The sequence below is a fragment of the Ruditapes philippinarum genome, unplaced genomic scaffold (assembly GCF_026571515.1).
Source record: "Ruditapes philippinarum isolate M1 unplaced genomic scaffold, ASM2657151v2 ctg13005_1_1_1_1, whole genome shotgun sequence".
In the NCBI taxonomy this organism is placed as follows: Eukaryota; Metazoa; Mollusca; class Bivalvia; order Venerida; family Veneridae; genus Ruditapes; species Ruditapes philippinarum.
The window spans coordinates 37065-50127 of NW_026860526.1; the positions used below are offsets into that span (position 1 = coordinate 37065).

A 13063-nucleotide genomic window follows, 5' to 3' on the forward strand; every position below is an offset into this window, starting at 1 on the left:
AAAAGCGTTTTGAGCTCAACACCCTTTAGAAGTGTCTGTGTCTCGGCAGAGTTGTCAGTATGAGCCTGGACTGGCACTGTTAATTAATTTAAGAGGCTTACAATCAAGTCCGAGTTTCTTATTAGTCCCAGTGTTTCTGTTTAACTAATTGTCGAAGCAAGAATAACTAAAGTACTTAACTAATGTTGGATACTAGATCGTTTCATTTTTTGTAATTTATAAATTAAAGTCAACGCCGATTCGACCATATTTGTTTTCTGAATTATCCCTTTTGACTATGCCCCCTTTATTATCTAATTGTACAGTGTTTACTTTTATTATCACTATCAGGTTGAATCTGATATAAAATTACTAACCATCATGTATTCAGAAGCTGAAGATATTTGACTTTTAGATTATAAATATGTCTCTCATTGATGTATTTATATATCTAAGTGTTTTGTATTCAGTTTGTTACGGATTTCTGTTTGAGCATAGAACTACCAAAACACGTAAGCAACAATTTAGTTTACTTCGTACCTTAATGTTCAGAAAACGAATGCATTTTTACTTCTTTTTAAAATAGCACATATGAGTTTTAGAAAATATAAACAATGTTTTATAGCATGTTAAATACTTGTTACCTGAAGAAAGTATAGTTAAATGTGATATAATTTGTCATCCGAACAAAGTATATCACACTTCTATGCAAAATCACTATATAAATGTATCAATTGCTAAAAGTGACAGAAGAAAAAGATGGTTCAGGTAGTTGGGCAATGAGTTACTTTTTGCACGGAATTTATTATAAATAACATAAAAAGCTTTTGAGAAAGAAGAATAAATTCATTTCTATGGCATAATGACTTAATTTAGGAATGTATGTATTTTCTAGTTACGGTTCATTTGCTCTTACTTACTTTCTTACCTTATGTACCAGCAACGAATACCCATAGTGGAAAATGCTTAAGGGCAATGAACACTTTACCTATAAGTACAAAAGAGTTAGATATATCTATAGAAATAATGATCAATTTATTCGATACTTATATGCTTTATCTATTTTGTATTATAATTGTGAAGTATGGTGCTTTAATAAATCAGAAAATATCAAATGTGAGCAAAAAAAATTTGTAAATGTTTTGAATAATAAATATAAACAAATACTCTATTCTGAACTAGGTATATTGAAAGATATGTAAGGATAGCAAAATATTGGATAAAGTTACAAGGCGATAAGAGTCAAAACTGCATTTTAACAACTATTCTAAGTTCTCAAAGAAATGATCTATCAAATAACTCAAATGTTGTCAATTGGTCATCAAAAGTTCGGGACAATTTCAAAAACGCCGAAGTTAGGTTATTCTCAGAATCGGTTAATATTAAAAATTGTATACAATATTCTGATCACTTCTCAAAGATATATATTATGTTACCCAATGGCGAGCTGACATGGCGTCATGCTCTTCCTTGCAAGTGTATTAAATATTAAAGTTAAATATGAAAGGTCTATGTATCTTAGTTTATTAGAAAATGCAAAACACAGATCAGTACTTGCAAAAATAAGATTTAAGTTGCCCTAAATGACATATTTAATCTGGAAGACACATGGGGTATTGGAAGAAGTCAAAGAAAATGAGCATTATGTATGTCCGGGGACACAGAGGACGAATTTCATTTTATATTGATATGTCCAATTTATAGCGATTTCAAAAGTATGTACATATCAAGATTCTTTATTGTAAATCCTAAAGTTTACAATTGCAATTACAATTGTTAAACGCAGAAAGAAAATTGGTTATTAGAAAATAAGCAATATTTTGTATTTAAGCGTTTGAAAGACGGGACAACTTGGTACATTAGCATATCAATATGATATTATAAATGTAGAAATTTATATTTTGATATTCTCAATCAACTTGTTTTAACTATGTCATGTTTTGCATATAGTTTATATATGTGAATATAATATTGAATCTATTATGACATTATTTCTTGATACGTGCATTGTAATATATATACCTGTATATGTATGTTATGATGATGGTCAGAAATAAAGTATATGTTCTGTTCTGTTTTATTATTAATGTTTTGAACAGTTCGAACAGACAGAAATTACCATTTATAAAAAACAGTAGAGAACCTAATTATCTGTTTCTCACTCTATATACCATTGTTATAGTCTACTGTACGTGAACCTCTCAGATAAAATAGGTTTTCTTATTGAACTGGATACATCAAACCGCTAAGGTAAAAGAACCCATTGTTCATCACTGATATAAAAATCTACAAAAACAAATGTTGATCTTCAAATAATGCAAAAAGGACGGGTGTAATATCCAGTAATATCACCTCTCCCCACATATAGCACGATACATCATGTTTTCAAGGCAAAGTTATATTGCAATTATGTAACATTTTATTTAAGGGAACATGTAAAACAGTTATTCATAAAAACGTTCTATTATACGAGTATATTAAGTTATCTTGAGAAAATCAGTTTTTTCTTTTTTTATGTTGCGCAGGTTAAAACATTTAATTGTAATGTACGCCTAGATATCTATATACATGTAGCACATAACACAGGAACTATATAATATAACTGTAGTTTTCTTAATCAAATACTGATTATTCGATTTACGCTATTGTACTCGTTAGTAAAATTAAACTTAAATATTAACCGAGTGTGCATTTTCTTAATAATACATTAATCAGCTGATTAAAGATGCATTTATTCATACATATGATCTCATTTTACATGTAGTAACTAAGTATATACATGTATGTACTACGGTGTAAGTATGTAACTGTTATCGAAGTCCTGTTGTAACAGGAAGAGGGTAGTGAATTTAAGACATTAGATAACAGCTATAAATTCTATATATAGTAACATTAAAACCAGTGTTCTACATGGTTTCAGACATGGATTATAAAAACATACCTGGTATTTGTTTATGTACATATATATTAATTTATACAGTTCTAAGTGAACATTGTTTTATGAAGAAATGCTGTAAAAATTGATAAAGGGGCGTGTTTTCGGACATCTTGCGTCCGTTTATAGGAGCTAGGGAATAAGTAATGTTACAATGAAGTGGTTTATTTTTGTCACACTTATTTTGTATTTATGTAGTTATCAAGATAACAAACTAATATACGGTAAGTCTACTATTTTGAATGTATATTTATGGTATTTATAATTTTAGATCATGTTAACACCACACAGCCTACAGAGCTGCCAGGTAACGACTTTGATCCGGTAAAGGCCGAGGCAGGTAAGGGATTTGTGCGGACTTTCAAATATTGTTATAACATTTACGATGCTAGCTAATTGGCCTCTTTTCTGTTATTTCACAGTCGTGAAAAAAAGGTTTTTTGACATGACGGGACTGAATATAATTTTTCAGTTTGATGTAGATCCAGACCAATAACTCGTGTGCAAAATTCCATATCGTTCTCTCACTCCGTTTTTCCAGAATATTATATTTAATAGTGTTAAATGACCCAAAATTGAAAAGCGTTTTTTCAAGCAACGCTTTTCACTTGAATCGAGCTAAGAAGCGCACAAAATACGCCTTTCAATTTATTTCTGGGTATATTTTTTAACTATCTTTTGCATATATTTCTGTTTTAAGTGCCCTAGCTGATCTTAACAATGAAACTTTTATGTTTACCTCAGTGGAGTTTATGAACAATAGATAATTAATTTCCCCGCATATTGTTTTTTTCGGCGCAGCTGTATTAAAATGGATTTTGACCTAGATTTGTAACAAATGAAATTGTTAGTTACAAAATCTTCAGCTAAAAGAGGGTGTTTTTCATTGGTGGAAAGACTGGCTGTTATGAAATTTAAGGACAAATTCGTAATCTTTAGTTTACTTGTCTCTAAGAATAAAGTTGTATTAAAAATATTTATACAATCGTAAACTAAATATAACAACGTTATGACCAAAACAAAGATATATCAAAATACAAAAATATACAGTACATATGATTTCATGTACAATTTGTTTTGTTGATAATATTAACAACAAACCCAACTTTTTGTTTTTCAGCCTTTACTTGAACATTCGATTACTACTCACTCATACTTTATTTGCCGTAGCTTTTCTGTTTTCTATGAAATTGAACGATATTTTTGATCAACAAAAAGATTCTCCAGAGCTGATATGAATTGCGAAAATTAATATATTTAAAATGCAACATTATCATAAAGAATCGCAAAACTTTAAGTACTATTTTTTGTGCGTAATAATAACAAATTAATTTATTCATAGTTATTCGGCGTTTGTTTACATGTACACCCGGTAAGTGAATTTACCGAAATACACCCCAATTGACTACCTCAATCTGAAACTGTCTCACTTGATAATCAGTGTCATTGATGGGTTATAGAAAATTGAGTTTAGTACTTATTATAAGATAAATAGATATATTTCTGTATATATGGAACAACATTTATATTTTACATTCCACATTTTAAGTACATTGTAAAATATAATCTGTGTAGGTGTACGACACGTAGCAAAGCCAGTAGGCTTAACTAGTACATCCACCTCATACCCCTCTACAACCCCCGCCCAAAATGTTATTATCTGGTATTGACTTTGAAATCAGGAGTCAAAAGTCACGGTGACAAAAAAGCTTCTATAATAACATGACTAATTTGTTGACATTATAGGAGCATACATGTTTCAGCTAAGTTTAGACAACTCTCATAGATTATACTAGTAACCACCAAATATATTTCACTTTAGACATTTTTATTGTTATAAAGTATAAATATCATTAATTTTGACAATATTCTAAAGCTATGAGACATTTTGCACTGAATTTACGCCGATTATCTTTTTTAAAGATATTTCTTGTTTCTTATATGGTTACAATGCGATGTCAATACTGATTCGATTGGACGAGTACACAATTGTCAAATCTATATTGCACGAGACGCTAACCGAGTCGGGTATAGGTTTTGTAGCTGTGTACGAGTCCAATAGAACCAGTATTGTTACTCAACAATGACCTCTTTATTCCACATTTTTTGACATTTTGACAGAACTTTGTTACTTAAAGTAAGATTAGGAATTAATATGATTGATATAAATTTTGGGACCTTAAACTGGAAATGATCGAGGCTAGATGGAGCACGATAAGCATTTGATATAGATATTTTGGATTACGAGGCTGTATGGGATACGATATGCATTTAGACGCTAAAATGAAAACGAAGCTATATAAAATTATGAAGTGTGATATGCATTCGATATGGGTATTTTAAACTCGGAAATGGAAATGACCCCGATACACCTTTATGCCATATTACTGCATGAGCATTTTATGAAAAATGGCTGTTTTCATTGAAAAGCCAAATGTTAAGTTCAAATTGCTATGAAACTATAAAATGCTTCGATATTCATCAAACTTGGCACAAATGTTGACTGGACCGGTACGCTCAATCTCACATTTCCTGTTACCATGGCAACAGGGGGACATCTCAAAATTGCCAAAAACACTATTTTGCGTTGATTCTTTACATCACAACTGATTTTAAAGTGCTGCAACCACTCAATGGATTGAGATACAGTCAAAGGCTTTTCAGCGTTGGTTACACGTTACCATTTTATTGATCTGAGGTCAATTTTAGCCGCTCACAAGTCCAAAATCTTGGCGGGGCTGATGCCCCCTTCAAACCCTTAAGCAGAAAACACATAACCTCCCCCACCCCCTCTCTGTCACCCCCTGATGTATCTTTTAGATAGGTGACGGCGCCGGAAAAGTGATAACTTTTTTTAAACATTTCTCAAACGAAAACAAGTGTTTTGGGACTAAAATTGTATTTATTTAACCTTTTGCGGCCCAGAAGGGCAGGGATGAATATGAATTAATGGGTTAATTAATTAAACCTTTAAGTGAATGGGGTGAAACATTAGACCGATGCGCAATGATTGAATCCAATAATGATTCCTATTTGAACATCATGCTGCAAGTACATTATAGTGTGAAATAAAATGAGCCGTCACGACAAAACCAACATAATGGGTTTGCGACCAGCATGGATCCAGACCAGCCTGCGCATCCGCGCAGTCTGATCAGGATCCATGCTGTTCGCTATCAGTTTGGGGTGAATGGGGTGAAACATTAGACCGATGCGCAATGATTGAATCCAATAATGATTCCTATTTGAACATCATGCTGCAAGTACATTATAGTGTGAAATAAAATGAGCCGTCACGACAAAATCAACATAATGGGTTTGCGACCAGCATGGATCCAGACCAGCCTGCGCATCCGCGCAGTCTGGTCAGAATCCATGCTAGTCGCAAACCCATTATGTTGGTTTTGTCGTGACGCGGCTCATTAATGTATTATTATTTTGCATCGACTAGATACCAAACCTAAAATGTTAAGTGTATATAATACAGTGTATACATTAAAGAGGCAAAATTTAACGAAGTTGCTTCTCCTGTTTCCCATTGTGTACACGTTTCCTATTTGACTGGTATGCTACTTTATGCTTATGTGAAATTTTATACATCTTACGTCATGTTTACTTAGTCTAAAAATTGTGCAATAGATAGAACTTTCCACATTTTATCCTCCCTATTTAACAGTGAGGATAAAGTATAAGAAGGTGACAACTAATGAGTCCAATAAAATGATAGTTAACTATTACGTCGAATACTCATTAAACAAATAACAATCGAAAGTGCTGATATTGTATTTTCTGGTAAGTTTACTTATTTATTTACAGGTGCAATAGCAGGTGCAGTGTTTGGGGTTCTTATTTCAGTAGGTTTCATAACATTTGCATGTGTCATGTATATTAGGAAGAAAAGGTTCGTATAGCTAGCTATCTTTGATTATATTCTCAACACCATCTGTCGCTGTTGTCAATGTCATATATCTCATTTACAGGCACATTCCCTTTATTCACGGTGATAAGGCGTTTACCACAACTTTTCCGCGCAACGTCAAAATACCATACTTCTGACCGAGACACCGTATCTTTCTGTGTCAAGACTGCATACGACAAGAAAACAGATGATAATTTGCCCAAAACAATGTAAAATCATCGAATTTTTCATTTCATCCAATGTGTCATTTAATGTGAAGCTTATTTCTCTTTACTACATGCAAAATGCTTCACTATCTAAGTCAAGATAGTGAAAACAGTTGGGGCATACTGTGAAAATATTGCTTTGATTGCGAAATTTAAAACTTTCTAGTACGTTTAGTTCATATAACTCATCGAAATGCAATATAGATATGTACATTATTATCGTTTGAACAAGTTACACCATTTTGATAACCTGTTTTTTGTATATATGGTATGATTTTCATGTTTCCACGTGCATACTCTAGGCACCGTACAACTTGAACAATAGTAAAATGTGGACACCGCATTATTCGTCCTTAAATCACTGCATTTATTTTCTTTTCTTTTTTTCCAGTAACGTCGATCGACGAGAGATATTTACATGTGGGGTTTATACATTTGAAGAAATTCGAAAAAAATATATAAAAAAATCAACTTACTAATCTATTGAGACCATTGCACTTATCTAACTGGTATTTTGGATTTCGACCTTCAAGTCTTCCATAAAATAACATTTTATTAATAAAAAAGAAAGTGATCAGTCTTTCTTCACATAAAACATATTTGTAAGTAGATATGTAAGTTTCTTTAAAAGTATGGTGCATAAAAAAACAATGCCAGTTATTATCAGTCAAACGGAATAAAAATGCGGTGTTAGAATTCAGTGTTGTGCGGTGCTCAAATATGCATCTCAGTTAGACATGATTATCATGTAACATGTTTACCTTTATGCCGAAATAAATCTATCTATTTAGACTTTTTTTAAGCCCGCCATCCAGAAAGATACGGTGTCTCGGGCAGAAGTATGCTATTTTGACGTTGCGCGGAAAAGTTGTGGTAAAAGCCCTATCACCGTGTTATTGGTGTTATATGTCTATCGAAATGCTATTAAATGTTTGCTCACGTGATACACTGAGAAATAAATTTCAAACAAATATTTTTGAAAAATGAAAGGATATTGAACTAGCGAACCCAACATGTTGCTTTGAAATGTACAAAGAATCTTCGATAAATGAGTACATGGTATTGGGTGCTTCTTGACAGTATCTCACTATTTATTAACTTATATTGTATTATGAACATAAACAAGAGCTGTCGGTAGGACAGCACGCTCGACTATTCTAAGTGCTTGATAGTAAAAGAGCCTTGATAATGTTAAATTTTTTAAGTTCACAAAAGGGCTATTTTTTTTTTATAAATTCATGTTATAGGCCTAAGAGAGAGTCTAATTATACAGTAATGTCACAAGGGTGTTTTATTGAGTATAATAATACTAATTACCTATGAATAAATAAATTTGACAGAAAGTACAAAGGCTTGTTATTAAGATGTTTTATCAAGTAAATCACTGCTTTATTATTATGAATGCATAAAATTGTCCCAAAAAAGGCACAAACCCTTCAGTAGTTATTGAGATAACAGCTTACAAGCAAAACTTTACCATGAATTTCTAAGTTGAAAAAGGGGAGAAAAATCAGCCTAAATGCATGATAGATTTGTCAGTGACCTACAATTACGACCCTAAATGCATATGTGAAGTTTTAAATAAATATCTTTAATAGTTATTGAGATATGTAAAACTTGCATGTAAACATTAACCAAGAGACTAAGTAGAAAAGGGGATATGAATCAGCCTTAATGCAAGATAGAGTTATGGAACTTGGTCAGTGACATACAATCATGACCCTCCAATTATGACCCTAAGTGCATGTGTAAAGTTTCAAGTAAATATCTTTGAAGACCTTTAATCTTTAACCAAAATTTCTAAGTTTCAAAAGGGCAAATAATTCTGCAAATATTTTAGGCAGAGTTATGCAATTTTGCAAACTGATGTACATCGTTACTATGAAAAAGTATTTTAAATTTCAATTGAATATCTTAAGCAATCATTGAGATATTTGACTTTACAAAAAAACTGTAACCAAAATTTCTAAGTTCCAAAGGGGCATAATTCTGTCAATATTGTAGGCAGAGTTATCCAACTTGGCAATCTGATGTACCTTGTTACTATAAATAAGTATTGTAAGTTTCAATTGAATATCTCAAGCAATAATTGAGATATTTGACTTTACAAAAAACTTTAACAAAATTTCTAAGTTAAAAAGGGGCATAATTCTGTCAATATTGTAGGCAGAGTTATATAATTTGTCAATCTGATGTACCTTGTTACTATAAATAAGTATTGTAAGTTTCAATTGAATATCTCAAGCAATCATTGAGATATTTGACTTTACAAAAAACTTTAGCCAAAATTTCTAAGTTAAAAAGGGGCATAATTCTGTCAATATTGTAGGCAGAGTTATCCAACTTGTCAATCTGATGAACCTTGTTACTATAGATAAGTATTGTAAGTTTCAATTGAATATCTCAAGTAATAATTGAGATATTTGACTTTACAAAAAACTTTAACCAACGCAGACGCCGACGCGGACGCTGACGCCGACGCCGGGGCGACTACAATAGCTCTCATATTCTTCGAATAGTCGAGCTAAAAACGTTAACACATATGTATACTGTCTCTCTAAAATAAATAAAGCAGTTTTATAAAGGGGTTAGATTAGTTACTGTACATGATAAGTCATAGCATCCTTTGTATTGCAGAGAACGAGATCTAGAGTATACACGTAGAACAAAAGTACTCATGCAATCTTCACAGAGCGCAGGGGTCTATGTTGACACAACACAAGAATTAAGTCATGGCCGAACTAAAAACATTAACAATCGTGGTAGTGAATATAAATCTCTACAAAAAGATCCAAATATGTATGAAAGTGATTCCGAGGATGAATTGTGATCTTCAAGATTAGGTTAAACATGAGATGTGGAAAGGACTTTTATTCATTACATCAAAGAATGTAGTACAATCTGTGAACTAAATCATCTAAAATCTGTGAACTAAAAAAATCGATCAATACGGTATCTATTGTGTTGTCTTCTAGATAAATTCGTAATTCAACTACGAGTAGTATATGTGTTTGTAATTATTTTACCCATAAAGCTGTTATTAGGGAAGGATAAATATGTTCAAAATGATTTCTTAGAAATGGAAATATATTTGTACAATAGTTTACATAGAGATGTTTAACTAACGCTTGATCAATCTTATTTCTAGGCAATCAATGTTCAGCTGAGTTTTTTTAATAATAGGGTTTTATTTATTGTTTCCAGTATAGAGCTACTATTACATTATATTAACCATCACTAAAATGTTTCCTGTTTTAACTCTTTTTCAGGTTCTCTATGTTTCTTCATATACTAGATCTATATTTTCACATTTTAATATAATCTGCGACCTGTATCGATGCTTTGTACATATGTATTTTATTGATATTTAGGCGGAATATGTAGAACTGAAACAATTAATACAACTGTAAATAATATGTTTTACCATGAATTAATTACTGCGACAGAAAGAAAAGCTTAAAAGTTCACTGTCAGGTGAACAGAATAAACTGATATTGAGAGAATTTATTCTTTGTACAAGTTACATTAATTCAAACCTTTTACGTTTTAAAGGGAAAAACGTGGTTTTTACATTAAGAGTAAAAGTAAAAGTAGTACCAAAATGGTACAAATTGAAAGATAAATTCATTTCCATAGTTCATGTATAACATAATCTTAAAGACAACAAATCATTAAATGGGAACTTGTGTTAACATGTAACACAATAAGATAATTGTTGATAAAATTTGTACTTTTATATATTTGTGTATTCTTAGTGCATAATAAACAAAATTGAAGAATGAAAATATGATCATGTCAATATTCTACAGTCAGTTGAACAATATTAACCAAAAATAATGTTAATTAATTGGAATAATAAAAACTTTGACAAAGACTGATACATTAATGTAGAAGTAGATTATTATTGAGGTTTTTTTGAAGTGAATGGACCGAAAATATTTTTTCGAGATTTTTTGTATAACTAGATGTATGTTTGGACCAATAACTCATGTACAAAATTTCAGATCATTCGCTCACTCCGTTTTCCAGAAATAATCAATTTTATTGTGCATATTGTCCCAATAAATGAAAACCGTTTAAACGCCTTTCACTCAAATTGGCCAAAAAATCGCATAAAAATCGTTTATCAATTTAATGCTGTGTATATGTATGTATCAACTATTGCTTGGTTTCAAATTTAAATATACCAGGTAGGCTATTGGACCTCAGTGGAGTTCCTTTAACTAGGGTAAGAAGTACTCTGGTGTTACCTTACTAAATAAGTCTCTCTATAATGATAATTTAACAATCAAATATTATCTTATTCTTCATTGTACAAGACACTTACATCTTTCTGCAACATATTTGTATCTTTTATTTTGAAAATTTACCTTTATTGGAGAGAAATTGACATAGACTAAGTACTGTAAAATCATTATTATTTGTGGGGCACAAATTTTCTGGGTTTTCATGGGTAAGTCAATCCACGAATTTAAGATCCAACGAAATTTTATCCCAACAAATACTTCTTGCCATGTCTTTATGCATTGGCGCTTTTCCGCCGATTTTTGTGTAATGAATGCCCAGAGGCAAGGATTAAATCTATTGACAAGCGCTGTGTGATACTTAAAGATATGTGCATGCGGTTAGTAAAATGCGAGGCCATTTAGTGTAAGATTACTTTGCAAATAAGGTTATTTATTTTATTTTTTTACAAGAATTGAAAATCCACGAATTCAAGAACCCATGATAAAACCACGAAATTTCATGCCCAAGAATATCAGTTAATTCGCAGTATGTTTTACTTGCTTTCCAATCCAGTCTGAATTTCTTTGTTGTGCAATATTTGGAAATGTTGTTTATGTAAAATTTATTGAATAAATAAAATTTTAACTAGGGACGTCACGTTTTATCTATGTATGCACAAATATCCTACATTTTCCTAGTCAGAATCATTATATTTCATGTGTGACAGTGAAGTAGTTTGGTATCTTGATATCAACATTTTGTATTTATGCTTGTCAATAAAATCTCTGTATCAATGAGATAATTCATATAATATATATATTATGTTTAATATCTTGTTCAAATGTTATGATGCCTTGTCGCAATATATATGTCATGGAATACATTTTTACATACAGGAATTTGTTGTTTATTATTAATTGGCGTATAGCTACTTAATGGAACTTGAAGACATATTGATGAATCATCTTAATATTACACCTTAAAATAAAGTTGTTATTATTATTAATCACAAAATCTGTGAGTGCATGAAATATATATTCCATTTTAAAATGATTTTCAGCATTCACATTTGTATTTTTCTTGAACTATTTAAATAAAGTAAAATATGTCAACATATTTTCTTTGAATGAATAGCAAAATTTCTGCAACATTTGTATGTTTATATGTATGAAAATATAGCTAATACCTTTCATTGTTTCTACAAGAAAAATGGGGGGGGGGGTTAAAATGTCCTAAATCTGTTTTAATTTTGAAAGGGAAAAACATTTTAAAATCCTTTTCTTTTTAAGGTTTAAAAACATAAGCATTGCAAAGGCAGGACTATATACATCTGAATGAAAGTTTGAGTAATCAATATACAAATTTTGTAATCTTTAAATGTGGGAAGAGAACCATTCATGAAACTTGTCAGTGTGACCTTGACCAGAGGAAGGTCAAACCTGCATTCTCTCACATAATCTCATTATAGTTAATATTTCTGCTAAGTAGGTTTCAATTTCCTTCCCCTAGTTCAAAACAAGAGAGCCATGATGGCCCTGAAATTGCTCACCTGTATATAGGCCCCCCAGGGCGGGGCCAATTTTAACCCAGGGGCTTTTATTTGAACAAACTTGGTAGACACCCATTTGAAGATGTTTCATGATAAATATCTAAGCTCTAGCTCTAAGAAGATTTTTTAAGTTTTTACTATACACTCAAAGGAAAAAACAATGCCCCCCCCCATCTTTTGGCGGGGCCAATTTTGTCCCAGGGCTTTTATTTGAACAACTTGGTAGACACTCACTTGCAGATAATTCA

General features: G+C 31.4%; 1 protein-coding gene across 4 annotated transcripts; it reads left to right on the forward strand.

The window, feature by feature from the left end:
• The first annotated feature begins 354 nt into the window (after positions 1-354).
• On the forward strand, positions 355-9954 carry LOC132760462 (uncharacterized). Of its 4 annotated transcripts, none has more exons than XM_060752433.1 (4): positions 355-491; positions 3186-3254; positions 6731-6815; positions 9677-9948. In XM_060752433.1, the coding sequence occupies exons 1-4, from the start codon at positions 404-406 to the stop codon at positions 9867-9869; spliced, it is 435 nt and encodes a 144-aa protein (XP_060608416.1). In that variant the 5' UTR covers positions 355-403; the 3' UTR covers positions 9870-9948. The 4 variants fall into 4 exon arrangements, 3 of the variants coding, with proteins under 3 accessions (XP_060608416.1, XP_060608417.1, XP_060608418.1); XM_060752434.1 differs by lacking the exon at positions 355-491 and adding an exon at positions 2774-2923; XR_009629853.1 differs by lacking the exon at positions 355-491 and adding an exon at positions 2989-3057.
• The last annotated feature ends 3109 nt before the right edge of the window (positions 9955-13063 follow it).